At 37.9% G+C, this 24279-nt stretch overlaps 2 protein-coding genes across 6 annotated transcripts in view; one reads left to right on the plus strand and one right to left on the minus strand.

The window, feature by feature from the left end:
- Positions 1-24279, minus strand: part of LOC134793142 (F-box only protein 21-like) — a 155441-nt gene that overhangs the window by 126023 nt on the left and 5139 nt on the right. The window contains exons 10-11 of one of the 2 annotated variants that reach the window (XR_010144496.1): positions 18803-19019; positions 15622-18161 (exon numbers count right to left, since the gene is read on the minus strand). Coding sequence is in view for 1 of the 2 variants with exons in the window: in XM_063764716.1 (XP_063620786.1) it covers positions 17983-18161; positions 18803-19019 (396 nt within the window). In the remaining variant the exon portion in view is untranslated. Of the gene's footprint in view, positions 1-14225; positions 18162-18802; positions 19020-24279 lie in introns of those variants that run through there. The other variant, XM_063764716.1, reaches the window with a different exon arrangement.
- Positions 798-13290, plus strand: LOC134792856 (dnaJ homolog subfamily B member 6). Of its 4 annotated transcripts, none has more exons than XM_063764281.1 (7): positions 798-1366; positions 3837-3933; positions 5834-5943; positions 6693-6830; positions 8425-8607; positions 10252-10516; positions 11563-13290. In XM_063764281.1, exons 2-7 carry the CDS (start codon positions 3869-3871, stop codon positions 11660-11662), a joined length of 861 nt encoding a protein of 286 aa, XP_063620351.1. In that variant the 5' UTR covers positions 798-1366; positions 3837-3868; the 3' UTR covers positions 11663-13290. The 4 variants fall into 4 exon arrangements, with proteins under 4 accessions (XP_063620351.1, XP_063620355.1, XP_063620352.1 ...); XM_063764282.1 differs by lacking the exon at positions 798-1366 and adding an exon at positions 1436-1550; XM_063764283.1 differs by lacking the exon at positions 798-1366 and adding an exon at positions 2927-2967.

Genomic DNA, 24279 nt, shown 5'->3' on the forward strand with positions numbered 1-24279 from the left:
TATGGGTAATCAAATATACTGTTACTGTCTGTCCTTCGGGGCCTCCTGAGGATGGGGGCCCTGGGCACGGGCCCCGTGTGCCCTTATGGTAAAAACGGTACTGCAAATAATAACAACCTGCCCAAATTAAGCCCTTAACTCACCTTACTTAATTCAGTAACTGACGATTCGACTGGAACTGTCTGGGACGCAGCTATTCATTACACACGGTAGGTATACCTACTGCATTTCACTTCCATATACACACAATCTACGTATTGTTTGCAAGGTTAGATGGTCAAGCAAATCTTGTCAGTAGAAAAAGGCGCGAAATTCAAATTTTCTATGAGATGATATCCCTACGCGCCTACATTTTTGAAATTTGCCGCCTTTTTCTACTGACAAGATCTGCTTGACCAAGTTTACTCTGTCAAGCCATTTCCGTCAGTAGAAAAAGCGACAAATTAAAAAAAATGTAGGCGCGAAGCGTTATCGCCCCATAGAAAATATGAATTTTGCGCCTTTTGCTACTGATAAACTTGTTTGGCCATCTATATGTTTTCTTGGTATAAATTAATCTAAATTATGTATCTCATTCATTCATTAATTAATATTCATTTAATTGTATTTGCATGCATTTAAGTATGTTTTATTGCAAATAAAGTGATTGATTGATTGATTGATTCCGGTTTTAAAGTCTAGTCAGCTGATTTGGTAGTACAGATTGGTACGTTGAGCGCGACAATGATTTGAATTGTTCGTTTTTATTACCCGCGCCGCGCGGGGCAGTCGCCCAGTCGGTAACGAGCGACGAGCGAGCGTTGCGTTGTTGTTCGTATTCGCTCCGGTCGGGTCCCCCTTCCAGAATAGGCGCAGACGAGACGAACCGCCACCGTCGTTGTTTGTGTCCCGTCAGTCGAAGTCACTTGAGTGGAAGATAACGCGCGTTTGGATTGTTATGTCTTTTAAACATTAACTAGGCGCGGCGCGGCTACAAAAACGACTCTTCCATTACTAATGCTTTGTCTTATCGTTTTAATATTACTTGCTCCGAAACACGTCTATTTTGTATCGATTTTGTGAGCGATCAATTTCGTACCGTCGATATTATAATAAAGCCAAGTTATTGAAATGTAGTGTTATTGTTATTTGATCGAGCACAAGGTGTCATTGGAAAAAATCAGTCATCCGTTTCATTCTGTTGCGTGTAGGGCGCAACGCGAGTGTCATCCCGTGTTCGTAGCTCCAAAGGACTGTTAACCTCTATGTAACGTGTTAAGTGATAATAAGGGTGAAAATTCTAGACCGTTCAGTGAGGTGGAAAACATCGTGCAGTATCCGTGGTTGGCACCCATTTACTCACCGGAACAGCCAATGTTATTTTAAGGTTTGTGCCTATTTCTATTACACCTAAGAAACTGGGATCGTAATCAACGTTCACCCAGGTATTTTTTTTTATCTCATTACGAAACAGGTGTGTGTGAGAAAAGTCATTACAATGTGTCATATTAGTGTTACAACGTAATATTAGCACCATGTGTAGGTAGGCGAAGTTGCATTGCTCTAATGAGGTAAGCGAAATGTAATCACTCGATTCGACAAGAACATAATATCAATAAGCAATATTCTTTCTTCGCTTATTTATTAAGACGATTAAATATTGCCTAAATGATCTGTTTTAGTTCTATACATAGACATAGTTGTAACTGTTAGTAAATAATGACAAATCTAGGGTTGGTAATTTCTCATTATGCATTTGTTTTTTCACTACTTGCCACTTGCCAAGGTCATGCAAACAAAGCTACACTAAAGCTGCAGCTGTCTGTCTTGGTAACACTTTCAATTGCGGTGTTACCATTTTCCATTCAATTTTATAATATTCCTTAATTTTGTTGTTTTGATAGTGTTGTAATTAAATTGTTCCATATCTAAATTAGCATTGATAATTATTTTAATATATAAAAGAAAGAGTGAAATGTAGATAAGTGCCAAGGGACTATCAAGTGTTCATTACACTTGAAGTATTCCACCAGACTGTTGCTTACCAAAGATACTCCTATAATTATTTTGAAAATATAGAGTAGCCTATTTCTGATTCCATAGTGTGGCTTAAATACAGTGTCTAAACAAAAATCGGCTGTTTAATCAACAAAATACAAAGAGTAGAGTAGATTTCTGGAGCAACAATCTTATAGAATGCAGCAATGTAAGCTTCTATTCCATATTACTGACTTCCTGGAATCACAAACACTAGACTCTGACCACGCTAACTTAAACTTGCAGACTCATGCATGTCATTTCAATACATACAATGTATTAGGCCCCATACATTCCACGACTCTTTATGCACAGACTACATTATTATTATCACATAATGTGTAGCAAGTCCTGACTCACAACTAACTTGCAAGCGGACTGCAATAAAAATATCACAAGTAAGATATGGTTTTTAATTTATAGACAAGGTCAGGCGTGATAAGAGGAACTATGGGGGAAAGTGGACACTTGTAGGGAAAATAAACAGTTACAGATACTTAAAGATATTAAAAACTAAATTACTTAAATGATAATATACTAAAAATAAAGCTAATTCATAAATAAAAATTAACTTAAAAATATTTACATAGACGGACTTTTCTCATACGGTTTCTCAAAACTGGACTGCTTCTCTGAACATAAATCAACCTGTATCAAAGAGGTATCAAAGCATGATCACAGCAGATCAAAGCACATAAGATTTCAAATAGAAAAAACAAAACATGTCATTGTTGTGAACTCAAGCTTGTAGGTTTTAAGCAACAGATATGAGTGTTGTGACCACATGACACTTGTGACAACCATAAACAATACCAATAGAAAATTAAATACTTGTCATATTAGCACTCTATCAAGGTGACAGTATTATTTGATAGCTGCTTTTGAAGACATCAAAAACTAAACAAAAAATTTATGCCATTTTTTTAATCATCATACTAATTTTATTGAAAGGTATTGTAAATTAATTAGTTTTAAGTGACTCTTCTGTTTAACATTTTTGCTACAATGTTTTAAAGCTAATTGGGAAAATAAATTAAAGTGGTATTAGTGGTATAGAACTACCTATGTTGTATTTACAAATATAACCACTTGTCTGCAGGAGAGGTGAGGTGGATGTTTACACACAGTTATATAGATTACTAATTGCAACAAAGATATGTAGTTGTAATGTTTTTGCAACTGTCTTGTAAAAGCAAATGCCTGTGTGTGTGGGGTATTCAGTACCAGTCTCGGACTGTATGTTCACTGCAGTTTAATGCCTCATGCCATGTTTCATGATTCCATTTTTTTTTTCAACTATCCAGGTAACTTGGCAAAAGATGCTTAACTTATATTTTTTCTTTCCCAAAATTAATGACTCATATAATCTTTAATAAAACTCATCTTAATTGCTTCAGCCGGCAACTATGTACTATGATCATAGTTTGTCTTTGTATATAAGTGTAAATAAAAATAGGTATAACAATTGACACCAAAATCATGAAAATCAGCTTACTGCTTTATGGCTCCGTTTGGATATACATACAAGCCAAACATACCTATAGACTACTAAAATCATAATATTCATAATCTTAATTATGCAGGTACAAAAGTACAGAACTGAATATCATCATCATTTGTAATATAATCTGTAACACTTTATTTGGTTAAAGATTGTCTGTTATTTAGCCCCTCAATTTTGTATAAAATGAAATTAACTAATAATTAACTAAGCAAATAAATCCAGGAAACACTGTCATTTGGGAACCCCTGGATTAAACAATATTATATATTTTTGCCTTCTCTGGATATATTAAAAATTCGTACCTATGTTATTCCAGGTGCTCCCGTGGCCCTTTAAGGGAATCCAGCCATGGTGGACTACTACAGGGTTTTGGGCGTTACTAAGGTTGCCACAGAGACTGAAATAAAGAAAGCGTAAGTATTCCACAAATTTGATTATTAGGTACTGCTTTAACCACCTGTAATCGAAATCAAGGCCTGTAATCAAAAATATTAAGTAATTTTTAAAAAACACCTAAGTATCTTAGTTTAACTAAAATAATGCTTAATATAGTTTTTATTAACCATTAATAAAAATATGTTACGTTTTATGGATTATGGATAGGTTGTGTAGTCATAAAAACCTAACAGTTTTATATTAATTTGGTATTATATATACTGATCATTTATTAGTATTTATTATCTTCAGACTCAAAAATTTAAAGGCCCATTTTTCCTGAAGAATTGGACCTAGGAGGATTGATTGTAAACCCAAAATATAAACTAGCAATAGATCAAGTCTCTCGAATGATGAGACGCTTTTCACATAGATTTTCGTACATTGTCCCGCTTGTTGCTATCTCTATTGCACGCGCATAATTGGGTCCATATTGGGTCGCATAATAATTGATTGTCCTAATGTAATGTTACGCATAACACTCATTTCGCATAATTGTTATTGTGCTGGAAATATTAACTCTGAAAAATTATAACACAAACCTAACCTAACCTACCCTTTTCTACACAACCTATGCAAAATATTTTCGAAAATACTTTCTGTTTATGCGTAACAATACATTATGACAATCAATTATTATGCGATGAGATAGGATCCCCGCATAATTATATCGCTATCCCGCCCATGGTGCCTGCCGGTTGTCAATGTTACTGTGCTAGTTTGACAGCAATAATACCCAATATAATAATAATAACGCGCGTGCAACAGGGGGGCAATGTACGAAAATCCATGTGGAAAGTGTGTTGTTTCTTCTTTAGAGAGACTTGATCTATTGCTAATTTATATTTTGGGTTTACAATCAATCCAATTCTTGTATTCTTAATGTGGAAAGCGTCTCTTATTTAATAAAAACAGTATCTTTAGGAGAAACCTTGTAATTATAACAAATACATCAATGGGACAAGGTGAATCACAATTAGTTAATCCTCGAGGGTCAATCAAGTTTACTATGCAATTAGCAATTCTAGAAACTAGAAAAATAAAAACAGTAGGTATTCTTTACATTTACACTCCATCAGGTAAATCAAGTTCTGTCCAATTCAATGTTTACAATTGGGTTGGCAACTGTCAACGGTTGTATAGATGGCGCCGGCATAGGTTTCCCCTATTTCTAGTTTTGTTCCATTGAGATTTGGCTTTAAGAGGATCTGGGCATTCAATAAAATAAAAAAAAGAATTTGACACTATTCATAGGATTATCAGGGAAATATATACTGGCGCCATCTATAAAAAGATTCGACTGGCCGTATTCTCTTGTTATACTGACTGTGAAAAGTAAGGTAAGTACATGAAATCAATCAAGAATTTATGCCAAAAAAAAAACACTTTTATGGCCAAAATTCCTTATATAATTTTGGAAAGGAGCTGATATTCTTCAAACTACTGGACCGATTTCTATCAAACATAATAGCTAAGAACCACTCCAAGGGAACTCGCTATCACCTAAAAAATCCTCATCGAAATCGGTACATTCGTTGCAGAGCTACGATCTAAAAGACTGACAGACTGACATTGGTGTCAAACATAATATAACACCCCTCTTTTTGCGTCGGAATTTAAAAATTTATAAGAAAAGCTAAACTTTAAGCAAAATGAAATATGTTCTTATCCCTCCTAGGGTATCTACATATTTGCACTTTCATTTTATGCCGAGAACGCGTGTTGGGTAAATTGGGTAAATTTAAATGGGCAGGCTTATAGGGATTGTCTTTATTTAGACGATGCCAATGTTGGATGTAAATAATAAAGGCACTCTGTATAACAGAAGGGCATGAGAATTATATCAATTGTATTTTAATATCTAAATTTTTTATACAGGTACAGGAAACTAGCCTTGAAATGGCATCCCGACAAAAACCCAGACAATGCAGACGAGGCAAATCGAAAATTCAAAGAGATTTCCGAAGCCTATGAAGTTTTATCAGATGGTAAGGATAATTTATATTCCTTATTTTGGATATTTTGTACACAATAGGTATTTTTTTCAGGCTAGAAGCACCTTTGGGCATTAAGTTGATGGTATAACTAAATTGTAATTTAAGTATTTTTTCTTTCACAATGCACTTTCTAATGTATAAACCTAACTTAGTAATCTAGCAAGATTGATTATTATGTAGAAAAATATTGCCCTGTGCATAAAAAAGTAATACATAACTACCTACTAAGCGCTTGACAATCTTACTTTCCTTTTATTTTACGGTGAGATTATTTCTATTCTCAGAAAAATATAAGGCATATTTGTGGCCAAACCACAGCAAATGCTAATGCTAATTCACATATTCACAATGCACATGCCGGATGTAATGTCTAGTTTTACATGAGAGGTGGCACATTGCTTGCGTTGCGTTCGCGCTTGATGTGCGTCACAGTGGGTTGTTTATATTTACTGTTCAATCTTTATGACATGTTATATAAATGATGGCACATGACACAAGGTCCCTCATGCAACATGTATATATATGATATGATTTGCAAATTGGTAATATTAATTTAACTTTACACCTACAGTTTCCGAAAAAAGCGGTTAGTGTACAGTTATTTAATAAGGAACAAAAACATACTTCGTAAAAAGAAAATAAATGTACGTAATGGGTACTTATATCTCAACTGCTCATAACTAAGTACAAGGAAACCGCATGGTTATGATATTGTAAAAAAATGTTTTGTTGTTGGGTAGAAAACAAGCGGAAATTGTATGACGCCCGCGGATCCAGTCACCACAGTCACAGATATACGAGCAAGAACGGAGTCAATGGCCATCGGCACTATAGCTTCAAAGGGTTTTTCGGAGATACGCCTTTTCATCGATTCTTTGGTAGTTTCTCCTCTATTATAGGATTGGTTTTGTGATAATGATAATTGTAGACCATAAAGTTGGGTTATGAATATTATCATAGGGACTTACACTGTAGATACTGCTTATTCTAAGTAAATACCTGTTTAAAACACGCCTCTAACAAATTATTTAAATTACTCTGATAAAGATAACTTGTCTAAATCTTTACAAAGGCTTATTTTCATTGGTAGTTGGTACCCATTTAATGCCACTCATGCTGAATTCTTTTTACATAATCTAGAAAAGAGGACAGCATGAACTGATCTGCGGGCTCAGCACGGTTCCATTTTTATCGTCTATCACTATGCGCGTCCCTTTCGCACTTACGTACTTGTTAGAACGTGACAGGCATGGTGACAAGGGATAAAAACGCGACCGTGCTAAGCCGCCTGGTGGGCATTATCAGCTCATGGAAATAAGCTTTAATATGTGATAATATTCATAACATAATGTACATTGACCTAATTTTGTAACAAATAACGTTCTACTTTTGTACTAAACAAAAAAGTTTTTTTTTTCAAACAATAACAATTAAGATTTTGAGTGATCGTTATTTTTTAATGCTAAACTAATATTAACCCGATGTGTGATTGTGTGAGGTTTATGATGTTTTATTTTATTTGTTTACATTATAACGTTATTTTACTAGCTATAGTAGATTGGCTCACTTTATGGATCATGCGCTGGTTCCGAATCACTTTCCTGGACACATATTTTGTATCTACCTAATTATGGCGTTTCCGATTATCTGGTAGAAGTAAATACCTAACCTCGATACAATACCTAACTGGCAAAATGCCATCAAGTGACTCTGTCAAACGCTCGAATAATTCTCCTTATGCCTATTCTGGATGTTACTTTAACAGCAGATTTAGATGAAGGAATAGAAATTTATCGTAACAGTCATAACAAAAATAATTCTACAGAACTTATGATTAGTTTATGCAGACTACAGACATTTTTATTTAATACAATAGCATTTTGTGTACTTATTTCCAGTTTTATATTAGACTAAACCATAAACGAAGAAACTCATTTCCCTATAGGTGTATTGGTTGCTGTTTAATACTTCGTCCGTTAGGTTAAGGCTTCGTCACACAGGCGCGTTTTCCGGGCGGGGCGTGAGCGTTTTACATACAAAACGCTCACGCCCCGCCCGGAAAACGCGCCTGTGTGACGGAACCTTTACTTAATAAGAGAAAGAGACTAGCATCCGCCAGCCTCACTAGCGTAGGTACTTTAACATCAATTGATAACATAAATAATAATGCTTTTAAGTCTTAATCTTAATATAACATTATTAATTAAAATTTGTGTCAATTTTATAAATGGGAAACTAAAATAAATGCTTAATGCTTATTTTTACCTTATGTTTGTGACTTTATCAAGCTTCAATGATAAAAAGTGGCGTAGATATACAAACAAGTACTAACATCGGATTTCTTTTGAAAAAGAAAGTTAGGCAACTAGGTAACTGGACTAAGATTAACTAGTTTGTCCAAAACGGGAATACTTTTCTACAGTTAAATTATAGGTAGGTACTTTTCTTAACTGGTTTAACTTGTTATTGCAGAAAGGAAGAGGCGAGTGTATGACCAGTACGGCAAAGAGGGGTTGAACAACTCCCGCGGGCGGCGCTCGGCCGCGGACGACGACTACGACTACGGCTATTCGTCCTTCCCGTTCACATTCCGAGACCCCGAGGATGTCTTCAGAGAGTTCTTTGGTGGTTCCCCGTTCGGCGACCTGTTTGCTGGTATGTACTTGTCCTAAATGTCATATGAATAAAAAACCGGGCAAGTGCGAGTCGGACTCGCGCACGAAGGGTTCCGTACCATAATGCAAAAAAAAACAAAAAAAAGCAAAATAAAAAACGGTCACCCATCCAAATACTGACCACTCCCGACGTTGCTTAACTTTGGTCAAAAATCACGTTTGTTCTATGGGAGCCCCATTTAAATCTTTATTTTATTCTGTTTTTAGTATTTGTTGTTATAGCGGCAACAGAAATACATCATCTGTGAAAATTTCAACTGTCTAGCTATCACGGTTCGTGAGATACAGCCTGGTGACAGACGGACGGACGGACGGACGGACGGACGGACGGACGGACAGCGAAGTCTTAGTAATAGGGTCCCGTTTTACCCTTTGGGTACGGAACCCTAAAAAGAACCGGCATCGACACATTTCCGTACCCGATTTACGAGTATCGGTTTATGTGTTAAACATTAGGAAACCGATTAGATAAAAACTACCTAAGGTGCAGCGGGGCAATTTCGACTGCGGGTTAATTTCAACTAATCGAAATATCTTCCATGTTTTACATTATTAACTAGAGTCACACACAACACATCTTTTTCGCTATCAGGACATATATATATGGCATTCTTGTTAATAATGTAAAACATTGAAGATATTTCGATTAGTTGAAATTATCCCGTAGTCGAAATTGTCCCGCTGCACCTTATACGGATATATTGAATGAAAAAAAAAAATAACGCCCTGTGATCGGAAAATCCGTTTGAGTAACGAAAACAAGTTGTATAGAACAATATAAATGAATTGGAACTTTCCTGTTGCATTCGTAGAAAAACGTTTACTTATTGTACGTTGATTAAAAAGACCAGTTATGCGGTTTTATACCTACATATTAGTAGCAACTCTAGTAAAACGCTCAACAATGTCCTATCATTGTCATTGCCTTTTTTTAGATAAAATACAAGATTTTATATTTTATGTTGGCTATTCTAAACTGTGTTCGTTATGTTCGTATATTTACAGTATATAAGTACTATTATACATATAAGCGTATTATGATACATATAACTTAGAATTTTTGAATATTTGCAATGACATACAATTTATCTTATTGCTAAGACATTTTACAGTACGTTAGCTACTGGGGTAGATATATTTGTGGCTGACTGTACCTACGTATGTAATGAACGGCTGCCAAAGTGGACTATTCACGACATAAGTAGGTGCTCACGTAACAATCTGTCATTTCCTGGCACGTCCCCAATTTGTATGGGAAATATTCCCGGTAACTCTACGTCATGATGTATTTGTAAACAAAAATCCAGAATTTACTATTTATTAATAATACGTCCTTTCAGCTTAGCTTTTCCAAATGAAAACTTCCAAAATGAAAGAGAATCAAAATTTCAATTGAATGATTAATAAATCTTATCTGAAAATAATTTTATCAGTACATTTGTGCCCTACATGCACGCCACGACTTATATGTTATATGGGTTGTTTACGTGCAATTTGTGGCTTGGCATTGATGACACTTATTACTTCATTGACGTGGCAGCGAAAAGGTTCATTTACTTAGGTATCTCATAATCAGAGCGTACTATAAACAAAAGTTGGTCAGTAAGTTTATATTTGATTACAGAAATAAACGGTCACGGACACCGGCACGGTCGGCGCGGGCACGGGCACGGGGGGCAGCACGCGAGCACGTCGCTGACGTCGTCGCTGTTCAGCCCGTTCGGGTTCGGCTTGGGGCTGGACGACCTGTTCGCGCGCGCCTCCAACGGCAACTCCTTCACCTCCTTCTCCACCTTCAACAGCTCGCTGGCGGGCCAGGGCGCCGGCAACATGCGCAGCACCACCACCACCACGAGGGTCGTTAATGGCAAGAAGATTACTACTAAAAAGTGAGTCTAACTTACCTAACTATCCCTAAAAAATTACAAAACGTAAGTTGAAAGTCTGAATTTTCATTCAATGTCTATTCATATCGTTACTCTGCATATTATAGCAGGCGTGGCTCACTCCGCGATTTCGTCGCTTTGCTACATGTAGCTAAAAGTACATCCGTTCCACACCAATTTTGGTGGCTAGCCATAAGCCGCGCGTGGCGCTGTCGCCACCTAGCGGCCATATCTGTCCTGATCGTAACAGACGCGTTTTGTTAGAGAGTGAGTCTTCTGTATCTATAGTTCGTTTTTTTTAGCATTAGCAATAAGGTAAACAATCTTGATGTGTCTTTTAATTGAAAAACACATTTTAAAAATAAGTTACGGCAAATATGTAACAATTATGAATCTAATACGATCATTTATATTCTTCTGCTTTCATAAGTAATAGTAATTGATTTTTAAAAAGCGGTTTTCAATTAAAAGACATGTCAAGATCGCTTACCTTCTTTCAAGTTCTTTCTAATGCTAAAAAAAAACGAACTATAGTACTATAATTTATTCTGTGACTAAATAAATTATAGTCTTAAATACTCGTACTTAGTGATATGGCCGAGGGATTTGACAAGCAAAATTTTAAACATAAGTATACTTTCGCTAAATCTTGCGTCGCGTCATATCTGTGGTTCCTTTCCAATTTCCTGGCTTTACGCCCCCCTCTTAAGAACCACATATCAATAATTGGTGTCTATATATGAGTCGATTAACTTCAAACTCGGGTAAATCCATCTGTCAGATTATACGATTTTGGTATTAAGAAAAGGTAATAGGGTAGATATTTGCTGAAAGGGTCGAATGGATTTACCCGAGTTTGAAGTTAAGCGACACATATATGTATACTTGATTCTTTTCTATTGCACCTCAGGTTTATGTCCAAAAAAGGGGGAATTTTACTCCCCACAACACATTTTTTTTTTTCATTTTAATTCTTTGATATCTTTGGTAGTCTTGGTACGTGAGTAATGTTAGAATATATTTTGATCTGTTTTCTATTGTCCCTACAGGGTAACTGAGAACGGTCGGGAGACGGTGATGTCCTACGAAAATGGGATTCTGAAATCAAAGACTGTTAATGGTGTACCTCAATCTCTAACCTACAGTTAAACAATTAATTATAGTTCATTGTAACCAAACTTGATCCAAATGACAACTCTATACTCAAGATGATAAGCTAATGTTCCATCTTATATTTTTGTTTTAAGTAATTCTTTTGGACAAATTGTAAATTTGCTGTGGTAAAACCTAAAATTTACTTATACTAGTTGTGATATATAATTATTGGGCATAATGCATAACAAATTATAATTTACAAAACAATTGAAGGACTCGCTTCAACTCCTTTTTCTAAAAAAGAAACCTGTACTTGTATTACAAGGTAAACTTTGTTATGCAATAGGACCCAATTTACTTTTATGAATATTGGTTATTAATTATTATACTATGTGATTTACTTAATATTCTTTCGCTCAGGGCCCTGACCTGCTAAATCCATTTTGTAAACGGGCAGTATCGGGTTATATTTACAATAAATTGAGTTTACACTTAGCTTTTAATTGTCACGAGTACTGAGGTATCATGTTCGCTCATGTCACGTTTGTGTTCTGTGAAACGTCGCACGCGCGCTTTTGCTGATCTCGACGTGGTTTTTAAACTAAATATACTGATTGGGTGTCTCTGCTCTCGGAACACCATAACTGCTGCCAATTCTTTACTTATTTTAATAGTTATGTAGTTAGTATTTAATCATTTATTTTTGCAACTTTATATCATGATGGTAAAGAAGCATAATTGTAACTATGTAACTTCTTTAATGTTTTTAAATAAATAATCTAAATGTACGCAATCATCTAGAATGTGAGTCGCCTATGACTGCCGTCGACCATACTCGTAAACACTCGAAGCTTTAAGAGGATTGTCTCGGGTATCAGGCCAGCGCCGCACCCGACCGTACTAACTGTTAGGTAGCTATAATTCTTAGAAAAGTCCCGTAACCGTAGTAATACAAACGAACTATTAATCGATATCGACATTTCTGCATTTAACGGGCAATCATGATGAAGATTGAAGGCACTTTACGAACTTACAGAAACGCGGCCTCTTTTTGAAATTATCATTCCTGGTGTTTCTTTATTTCACTTGTTACTATTAATATGTTGAAGCCAAAAAAATCGCTTTTAAGTACGTATTGTTAAAGTTTTAACGGCACCCTTATGCCTTCCTGACCTAAAGGCTCCAGAAGGGCTTGTAAATTTTATCACCCCTATTTAAAATCTTAACTAGTCAGACCATTCAGAAATTGCCTTAATTATTAGTTTTATTTTAATTATTTTACCACCCATTTTAAGAAATTAGGATTTAACATCAAATGAGACGATCAGCAAAAGCCCTTCATAGTATGTGAACCACAATAAATCATTAAATTTTAGGATAGCTCTGTACTTAAAATAACTGCTTATAATTTCTGGATTAGAAATATTAGTTAAATACCTTACAAAGTCGTAAGGGTAGTCCGTATAAATATATCAGCGCTTTGCATTGGAAGTCAGCCTTCTCTCTAGTAGTGCCATTGTAATCCTTTCGAAATCGAGATTCAACAACTAGGATAATTGTATATATGTTTAAAGTCTCATTAGTATAACGAAGACTTTGAAATGATCTCGTTTTTCATAAACTTGTCAACAACTATTTGAGCACTGCGAGGGATATGGATAAATAAAAATACTTTAATACTAGTTGTGTTTTATTGATTATTTCGCTGCTATTTAGACGGTAAGACGGCTTATAAGCTGTAGTGACAACAATTATTAGGTCTATGTGAAGTGATGCGCCCTATAGTTCGTTTTTTTAGCATTAGAAAGAACTTGCAAGAAGGTAAGCGATTTTGACAAGTCTTTTAATTGAAAAACGCTTTTATAAATCAAAATTGAATACTTGTGAAAGCAGAAGAATATAAATGATCGTATTATATTCATAATTGTTACATATTTGCCGTAACTTATTTTTAAAATGTGTTTTTTAATTAAAAGACACATCAAGATTGTTTATAAGTTTCTAATGCTAAAAAAACGAACTATAAATTCCGATACAGAAAGAAATTAAACGGGGACAATTTTAGTATCGTATGTAAAGGCGTCCGCAATGTGATATTGTAGGTAAAATATTTGGATTAAAAAAGTATTATGGGCAATCTTGGAAAAATGCATCTAGTCCCATAGTTGAGTAAGGCTTGAGTTGTGGGTACGAGTAAGTACTACACAAGACGACGATATACGTGAGTCTGTGCGAAAAGAGAAGAGTCGTGAAATGTATGGAGCCCGATGCATTCCACGGCTCTTCTCTTTCCAAACAGACTCTATATCGTCAGGTGACAAGCAAAACTCACTAATTACTAAAAAAAGATTAAAACATATATCAACCTTATATAAGTACTAATATGGTTCACTATGGCTATGAACTTGTGGTGGTAATTAGGGCCACCCCACATCTAGCGTCTTTCGAGCGTCGGCGTCTACAACTCTATGGCCCTGCTCGACGCAACGTCGACGCAACTGCGCAGCGACGTCATTTTCCATAGCGCTGACCGACGCCGACGCCCGAAAGACGCCAGATGTGGGGTGGCCCTTAGTGAGTTTTGCTTGTCACCTGACGATATATACTACAACACACATATAATTATATCTTAGATCATTTAACCCATTCAGGGCCAGCGACTCAGCGTATGGGTCATGCTCAAACAGTTCCGCAGGGCCAGTGACTCACATGTGAGTCCTGAATAAATTCTGATTTAAACTTAAACGAAACGTAATTTGATGTAATAACGTAAGTATCATATAAGCTAACAACCATTTCTATAAGGCATATTAGGATAAAAAATTATAAACACGTTTTTTTTAATGAAAACAGGGTCTCGAATATTCAAGTTTGATTTACTATCAGTGCAATATAGTAAATATACTGAAATTCTAGATACATAATGCGATGCAAGAAAACAGAAAGATCTATATTTAAAAAATACAAAAAATATATATACTTCAGAAGTTATTGACATGGCTCAAGGTATGGGTCACTGTGGCCTGGCGCTACTTGTAAAAACTACTAATGTTTCCGTAGCAGGCTAAAATAAACTTTATTGGCTGGTTTTAAAGCTTATTTCATGTTGAAGCTGTTTGATATTGTACCATTTTACAACTGATTACTGTTTGGATGATGGTAAGCAACAATTTGTAGGAACCAAGCCGTAGTATAATAATATTTTGTTTTGTATGAGGGGTAAGGCAACGAGGATTTTCTCCCACTGTACTTTTATGTCATAATATTTGGTGATCGTTGTATTGTATCTTAGGCAATTACCTACTAACAATGATGTTAAGGTTAATTTTTTTTCGTTTCAATATAGAACAAGGCGGTTGAAACAGTCACCACTAACTAATATGTATTGTATTACAAATAGTTTGTGACAAATATTTACAAGTTTTTTCAAACATCGTGGTTTCTACGGCAGATTAGAAAGTAAGTACTATAATACATTTTAAGTTGTCTATTGTTACTAATATAATGGCGTTTACCAAAACAAAGATACATGACCGACCAGGTGTAAGCTTATCGGACACACTTGGACAATAAACAAGGAATGCATCCGAGCGGCGGCGGCGGTATTATCTTTCATGTGGTATTTGTCACAAGAGTTCAAGATGTGATTCATCCCATCCCCCATTAGAGGTGTATTTTGGAGTAACATGGAAAATATTATTTAGTCACGATTTATTCGTTGGCGACTTTATACTCCTCCTGTGCTGTTTAGTGATTTCGTATTTTGTGACCATGGCTATGGATTACCGGAATTTGAACCCGCCTAACCTGACCGACTGTGCTATGAACTGGATCGGGATATCGGGAAACGGGTCTAATTTAACTTCCAAGATTTGCCCCAAAAAACAACAACAAAAAACACGGCAAGTTAAATAGAATCAGACCAAGCTAAGTTGGCAGCGATTTTGATAGCACAGGCTGAGTACCTAAGTGTAATTTAAATGTCAAACTTAAATGAAATTATGGCGTTTAACTTAACACTTGCACAGGCTGAGCTATAAAAATTGCTGCCAACTTAGCTTGGTCAGACATTAAAAGCTTGTAGAAAGTAAAAATATTCACTCCTACAAACTGCAATAATTAGTTTCTTTTTTGATAGGCACAGAAAATCGGTGGTTAGTAAAAATGTTGCATAATGCTGTCCAACTGGCCGGCTTCATAAGCGGCGATTTATTTACCGTTCGCGCCAGGCTCGAGACCCATAAGCTGAGTCATACGTTTTAGCTAAAAACGGTTTGTATGGTGGCCTGGCGTATTGTGTACGCTCGGCGGTTCGTGGCCATGAATGGGTTAATAACCGGAGTCGCCTTTAGTGCCAGCCCGAGCTACGCGCTACGAGCGTAGCCGATAACACGGGAAAAACCGTATGTAGCGGAAAGCGCCTACGAACAGTGAACTCCCCTAGGGAGTCGCTGGCAATGAATGTGTTAAGAGTTTACCCCTCTGCCGAAAACCTTGCACAATTGTGCAAGCTTTTGTATGGACTGACGTTTATCTGACATGGCTATTTATACGTTACGTACAAATATCCATATGTTTGGCCACTATTTGACGTACCCCTCCCCTGCAAAAATCGGCAGACTGTTTTGTACAGAAAATGACAGCCAAGGCGTCTCCAGTTACTAAATGCTCTATGAATTATATCTATAAAATGTCAAATGTTTAAATACACAAAAAACATCCTTAACTAAGGAACAATTCATAATAAACACAAAAAAAGTACCGGGAACACACCCCAACAAGGGCATTAGCTGGCATAAGATACCATGCCGTAATTAAATAAATTCCATACCATACCATAACGATTTCAACAATTCCCAATCGATTAAACCTTGATGACTGTTTGGTCTTATTGATTTACAATAGCTCTCTGTAGGAGCCCTGACACAACACATGTACACCTTTTCAATGCTGTATCTTAATACCTACCAATAAAAATACAGCGTAACGTTATGTTTATATACTAGATACATCATTCATTCGTATAAACTTCATCAGTTGCACCACATGCCTTCACGCATTTTTATTAAATCACAGTCGACATTGAGAACAATTCTTTCATGTTCTCAATAAAGTTCATCATATTTTATCTTCCACGCATTCACATACACGCAGAACAATAAAAATACAGTTTAGAAAATAAAAATGTAAGACATACGTATAGATTGCCTCTATGTATGTATGTTGTATGTATGACACGCTGATTTTGTGTTTGGTGGCGTCTTCTTGTAGAGTTGTAGACCATTTGAGCTAACGTCAAACCAACTACCTAACTAGATTTATAGCTCTAGGTCCTTATTAAATGCTTAAGATTTTAAAGCTTTTCTAAAATATTTCTTATTCGTATTATTCTTATATTTCGAAATATTATATAAACCATAAAGGTTATCATTATCAGGTAACCATAAATAAAATAAATAAAATTTTCTCAATTTAAATATATACTGTCTTCGACCCGATTTCAAAATGGCGAAACACTACTTAGGTAAGTATGAGAAGAGACAGACACTATAAGATAAATAGACAATATTTGCTATATGTATCATACAATACTCGCGAGGAGCGTCGGAAATAATACCTACAGCCCTGTATTCCTGGCAGTTTGCTATTTATAAGCTAAATCTACCTATTGTCGACACGTCTCCATTGAGTTTAAAAACTGCTAATGGCTCACTATTAACCTTCTGGACACCAATGAACGATATATCCGCACCGCAGGTTCAATGCCAAAGACCGATTAATCCGTCACAGACCACAGAGCAACATAGACCTACGTGCATATACATAAAGTTTTGACACTTCGGTGACGTGGCGTCTGAGTGACAGCTTTTGTGTTTGACACGGCGTCGAAAAGGTTAAGGCCTGTGCACATCGGGTGCGTGTGCGTACACGTGCACGTGCGCGTTGTAATATACATATCCTTATCAGAAACGGCACATCGCTTGCGTGTCGTGTGCGTGCGCGGCTCAAACATTTTAGCGCACGTCTACGCTCACGCAGCCGGTGTACTCTGGCCTTTAAAGGGCGGTCTATTGACAGACAGTTTGGTTTATCTTTGCCGCCATAATATCGCCCACCATTATGAAAACATAATGCCAGCTCGCGCTGCGTTTTATAAGCCCAAAAATATCTTGGACGCATTCGAACATACGTTAAATAGCATATGTCATCTAATCTGTCAAGAGACCCCAGACCCAGTGGCGCACTCTGCATTGAGCATTTACTTTTTAACTTCATTATTGGCACCCTAAACCTTATTTCAAGGCAACAGTGACGAGAATCCCGTGCCAATCAATGGGCGTTGTACCACGCGACCACCATGTTGCGGTCCCGGTTTAGTTGAGGAGCTCGGCTCGCTCGCGGTACACGTTCACGACCGGCTCGTCGTCCGGGAACTCCGCCTGCTTCTCGTCGTTCGGGACGTACGCGAATCCGTCGAAATGGGTGAACTCAGTCGCTATCACTTCCTCGAGGTGGTAGAGACGGTTGGGCCGATCTAATTCCTTTAGAAACTCTGAAATACAATTAAAAAAATAACGATTAACTTTTTTATGCTTTGCGAACTTAGCCTTCAAGATCAACTAAGTAAGAAGGAGGTAACACTCGCCACAATAGATCACTGCTTGGTCGACATGGCACTTATATATTAGGCCCAAAAGTTACAATAATAATAATAAGGGGTTATTAGTACCTACTATTAACTTGACCGGGGAAAGGGTGCCATGCGCCATGGACACGTGTCAATATCTAAACTTGCTCTTTGTATTTGACTCGCCCGACTACAATAGTAAACCAAAAACATTTTATATTACATCTTCTATGTCAAATATAACGTATAGCTTTCAGATGAATGTTATTAAGCATACTCTTACCCCCTTATTCATAAACGCACTACATACCTCAATTAGCTAATAATCGTTTGTCTTTATCTGTCATTTTAACTTATGTATTTGTAAGAATGGGATAAAACATAATTTAACCCCTTACTGCATGTAATAAAAAAAATTTGTTTAAATTTGAACTTTAATAGCTGTCAATAGAGTTGAATATCATATCCGCCATATATGGCATAGCATGCGGTAAGGGGTTAACTAAATCAGGCCCGTAAAGTTTTATGAATAAGGGGGTTAGGAGTTATCTTTATCCATGATTTACCTTGGGGTACATAACGCTCCGACTGGTCGGCCGCGATGACGTTGTAGAACGGCTGCATGACGCCAAAGTACAGGCTCTCAGCCGTCATCTGGCTCTGCCACTTGAGCGCACAGTGCAGGTCCCAGCTGCGGATTATGCACACGTAGTCGTATCTGGTGTGGTAGCAAGTCATCCCCACGGCGTACTTCACGTTACTCGTACGATGTCTTATAGAGAACTGCGAAATAAGATTATAGCGATAAGGAGATCAAGCGCTGCCAAGGAGTACGTTGCCTTGTAAAAAAATCAACTCGAAACATGCCGTCTTTCTACTTTCATATATAAACGAGGGTTTCAACTGCCTCATTTTTGTCGAAACTTAAAAAAAAACTGGCAGTATAATTTGACGGCAAATCTGGTTATTTTATAAAGGTCCTGTAAATCCACCTTACTAACTAGAAGCGGCATAAAAATACTGCCTGTTTTACAAAAATGCGCTACAAAAGTGATGTGGAACAAATAACCAATTATGTCGGATCATAATTTGGTTACAGACATATTACTAGTGGCTCTGTGAGCTGTAGACCTCGCGAGCTGAGCTTAAAACTGAGTAAATGTATGGCTTCGTTGTTTAGAAGAATTTAGAGAATCTAATTTGACAATTAAAACCTTAACTATCGAACCTGCTTACAAAGTTCGGGAATTGGTTTAGAAATGCGACCAGTAGAGTAGAACAGATGGACATACGAAACAATTTTTGGCTAACAGGCCAATTCAAACGTACACTGATATCAGAATGACGTCTAACTGATGTCATTTAGTTATCGTGCATTTCGCTGGTTCTTGTCCGTACATGTATTGGCGCAAGCGAGACGCACGATGACTACTAAATAACGTGATAAAAATATCATTCCGATGTCAGTGTACGGTCGGTGCCCCAACTTAAGTATCCACGTCGCCATACTAATTGTATAGAAAAGTCTGCAGAGATTTTGACAGCACACGCAGTGCCAATGTTATTTGTGCCAGTGTCAAAATCTCTGCAGACTTTTCTTGGTCTAACTCTACTTATGTTAGGGAACCAACATTACCTTTTAATTAGCCTGTAAACTGCAACTGAGAAGCTTCGTGCGCGTTTGGTTTGCCAGTCTTTTCAGTCTTTGTTCCTCCTCGAGTCGCAATAGAAGGAGTTTCATGCTTTTAATTTTAGTCGAGTAAGAATTTAAATATCTAACTAATCTAAATTCTAAAGAGAATAGATTGTATAGGGGACGTGCATGAACTATAGGGGGCAGCACAGGAGCAGTCAGATCTTTGGCGCGAAGCGTAGATGTGTAGTTTATGATTCCGATGTAGCCCACAAGATGGCAGAACCTACTATGCACAAGAAAACGTACCTACGAGAACGGTTGATGGTAGCACTTGCTTTGGCAATGTACATGTGCACATATGTTTCCGATTCAGGCCACAAGATGGTAGGCCCTCCAACGCGCACGGTCCCTATAGGGGGCGTGCGTGAACTATAGGGGGCGGCATAAGAGCCGTCAGATTTTTGGCGTGAGGCGTAAATGTGACGTTTATGCTTCCGATGTAGCCCACAAGATGACAGAACCTATACTATGCATAAGGAAACGTACCTACAAGAACGGTAGATGGTAGAACTTGCTTTGGCAATGTACATGTTTCCGATTCAGACCACAAGATGGCAGACCCTCCAACGCGCACGGTCCCTATCATCATCTCAGCCATAAGACGTCCACTGCTGAACACAGGCCTCCCCCTTGGACCTCCATACGTGCCGGTTGGAAGCGACCCGCATCCAGCGTCTTCCGGCGACCTTAACAAGATCGTCTGTCCATCTTGTGGGTGGACGTCCTACGCTGCGCTTGCTAGTCCGTGGTCTCCACTCGAGCACTTTTCGACCCCATCGGCCATCTTCTCTGCGTGCAATGTGGCCTGCCCATTGCCACTTCAGCTTGCTAATCCGGTGGGCTATGTCGGTGACTTTAGTTCGTCTACGGAACTCCTCATTTCTGATTCGATCACGTAGAGAAACTCCGAGCATAGCCCTCTCCATAGCTCGTTGAGCGACTTTGAGTTTTGAGATGAGGCCGATAGTGAAAGACCACGTTTCGGAGCCGTAAGTCATCACTGGTAACACACATTGATTAAAGACTTTCGTCTTGAGGCACTGAGGTATGTCGGACGAAAAGACATTACGTAGTTTCCCGAACGCTGCCCAACCGAGTTGGATTCGGCGGTTGACCTCTTTCTCGAAGTTGGACCTACCTAATTGGACTACTTGTCCTAGGTAGATGTACGAGTCAACAACTTCGAGTACCGAGTTCCCAACAGAGACTGGGATGGGCACAACATTGGCATTTGACATAAGTTTCGTCTTGTCCATGTTCATTTTCAAGCCCACCCGTTGTGAAACTCGGTTGAGGTCATCGAGCATCATGCTGAGTTCCTCTATCGACTTTGCCATGACTACGATATCGTCGGCAAACCGAAGGTGAGTGATGTATTCGCCGTTGATGTTGATGCCAAGTCCTTCCCATTCCAGGAGCTTGAAGGCGTCTTCCATTACGGCAGTAAACAGTTTCGTAGAGATAACGTCTCCCTGCCTTACGCCTCTTCGCAATGGAATTGCCCTCGTGCTCTGCTCCTGTACTCGGACCGACATGGTGGCGTTACTATACAAACACTTCAACACTTCGAGGTACCGATAGTCAATATGGCATCGCTGAAGAGACTCAAGCACCGTCCATGTTTCCACCGAATCGAAGGCTTTCTCATAGTCCACAAACGCTAAGCATAATGGCAAGTTATACTCTTCGGTCTTCTGTATAACTTGCCGCAGCGTATGGATGTGGTCTATGGTACTATAGCCTTTTCGGAAACCGGCTTGTTCGGGAGGCTGGAAGTCATCAAGTCTGTGTTCGAGACGGTTCGTGATGACCCTTGAAAACAGCTTATAGACATGGCTCAGAAGCGTGATGGGTCTGTAGTTCTTCAATAGGTTGTTATCACCTTTTTTGAAGAACAGCACCACCTCGCCTCTATTCCATGTTTCAGGCGTTATGCCCTCGGACAAGACGGAATTAAAGAGCTTCTGGAGGACTTTAAGTACCGGTGTTCCACCCGCTCTCAGAAGCTCTGAAGTGATTCCGTCTTTGCCCGGCGCCTTGTTGTTCTTAAGCTGCTTCAGGGCCATCCTAATCTCGTACAGACTGATGTCCGGGATATCTTCGGTATAATGTCGGGACAGCTTGGCTCTTGGATCTCCTACCAAGCTGTCAACGGGCTTTGCGATCGAAGTGTATAACTGTCCATAGAACCTCTCGATCTCACCTAAAACCTCCGCTTTGCTCGACGCTATGCTGCCATCTTCCCGTTTCAGCTTTGTCAGCTGGCTTTGCCCAATAGACTTGTCCTTTGCGAACACTTTGGAGCCTTGGTTTCGCTCAATAGTCTCTTTAATACGGTTAGTATTAAAGAGACGCAGATCATGTCGCAAGGACTTAGATATACGTCTATTGAGCTGCCTATATGACTCCGCGTCATCGGGAGACTGCAACTGTAGCGAGCGTCGTTCAGCCATGAGGTTTAAGGTTTGCTCGGTCAATTTCTGAGGTCTATCTTTACGGCGGGGTCTAAAAAACTTAGACCCTACTGTGTGGACAGTTTCCACGGTCCCTATAGTAGAGGGTTATTGTCGTACTAAATTTTGTAGTCACTGTAAATCAGTGCTGTAAATTTACTGCCATCTTTCGATACAGGATTAAAATGAAAATGAATAAAAAATATCAATAAATGTATATATGTATGGATAAATGATTTTTTTTATTTTTAGAACCCCATATGATTTTGACCCATGTTCTTTTACTGATATGAGTAAAAATTGTTAAATATAAAATGGTGTCGCCATCTAGACGAGCATAGAGGCCAAAGGTATGGCGCCGTATATTCAAGAATCAAATTTTCTTTAAAGCGCAAAAAGCCATCATCTCTTGCAAAAATTAAACGAATACGCTTAGCCCGCGCTTGATAAATAAAAAATACAATTTTTTTCATTTTTTCAAAATAAAATAATAAAATAAAAAACAACAATTGATACGAAATTTAAGTATAAAAAAATACAAAAAGTTGTGTAGCAGCATACAATTACTGGGGATGGAACCAGGGACCTCCCGATGCAAACAAAAAAAGCGAACGTTTGCAAAATGCGCCATGATAGTTCTTACTAAAGCTGACGAAATTTAGCTACTCATTCTCAAGTAAAAACGAAATATCTAAATACCGCCAAAACCAGCGATACAAATTTTCTGAATTTTTGGACATTTAATCTATAAACATCTTCGAGCAACACCGGCTTCCGACACATCGGAAGGGAGGGGCCCAAGCGATATCTCACCGTACAAATCTTTCTGCCATTTTTCGCGGGGGGAAAGGTGCACACAGTCGCACTTCTCACACACTTACATACAAAATCCAATCTGTAATGACGACACAAATACATAGAAAATGACACACTTCAAAGACAAATCTTGCAAACCTCGATCTCTTTTTGTGTACGGACGAGTGACAAGTATCACAACACGCACACTAACACATTTTCGTTGAAGTATGTTATTGTATTCTGAGAGATGAGAAGTCGGATTTGTCGCTCGACCGATCCGCAATTTGTACTGAGCGAGCAAAATCGATAAATCCAACAATTACATGAAACTAAAATATAATAATTGTGTTTGAATGTAATTAAACGTATGATATGTAAAAAAAAAATATTACATCTGAAATGTAACACTTTCTTTTTGTAAATTTGATGTCCCCGACCTCTTTTTATAACAAAAAACCGAGCAAACAGGCATTTTTGTGCAGCAGTATTCACGCGCGCGTCTGGACTCGGTCTAGTGAAAAATCCAAGTGCAACTAGTTTTATTACCCGCGCTAGATTAGATTGACGCGCTAATCTTGTACCTCGGCAGAGGGGAAATAGTGCGAATGCCGCCTCCCTTCCGTGTTGCTCGAAGATAAACATATATCAAAAAGAAAAAACTCTTATGATATCGATACGATTATTTGTTTAAGCGGTAGGTATCACGACTCCGCCATTTTTAAAAATTTCCAAAAACCGGATCGACAAAAAAAATGTATTTAGTCATAGAATCTGGTCACAAAATTTCATGAGAATCGGTTAAGAATTGCGACCTGTAGAGGAGAACATCCGGAAATACAAAACTAAATATCTAAATACCGCCTAAACCAGCGATAATTTTTTTCTGCATTTTTTGCTATTAACTCTGTAAACATGTCTCAAAAAGAAAAAACTCTTATGATATCGATACGACTATTTGTTTAGGCGACAGGTATCACGACTCCGCCATTTTTAAAAATATCCAAAAACCGGATTGACAAAAACATTTTATTTAGTCATAGAATCTGGTCTGGTAGCGGTAAGAGCGTGGACTTGCAAACTGGAGGTCGCGGGTTCA

The sequence above is a fragment of the Cydia splendana genome, chromosome 8 (assembly GCF_910591565.1).
Source record: "Cydia splendana chromosome 8, ilCydSple1.2, whole genome shotgun sequence".
Classification (NCBI taxonomy): Eukaryota; Metazoa; Arthropoda; class Insecta; order Lepidoptera; family Tortricidae; genus Cydia; species Cydia splendana.

Coding starts and splice junctions, on each gene's coding strand:
- LOC134792856 (XM_063764281.1), top strand. CDS start 3,869: ATGGTGGACTACTACAGGGTTTTGGGCGTTACTAAGGTTGCCACAGAG. Junction 3,934..5,833: donor GAGACTGAAATAAAGAAAGC/GTAAGTATTCCA, acceptor TTTTTTATACAG/GTACAGGAAACTAGCCTTGA. Junction 8,608..10,251: donor GTTCGGCGACCTGTTTGCTG/GTATGTACTTGT, acceptor ATTTGATTACAG/AAATAAACGGTCACGGACAC.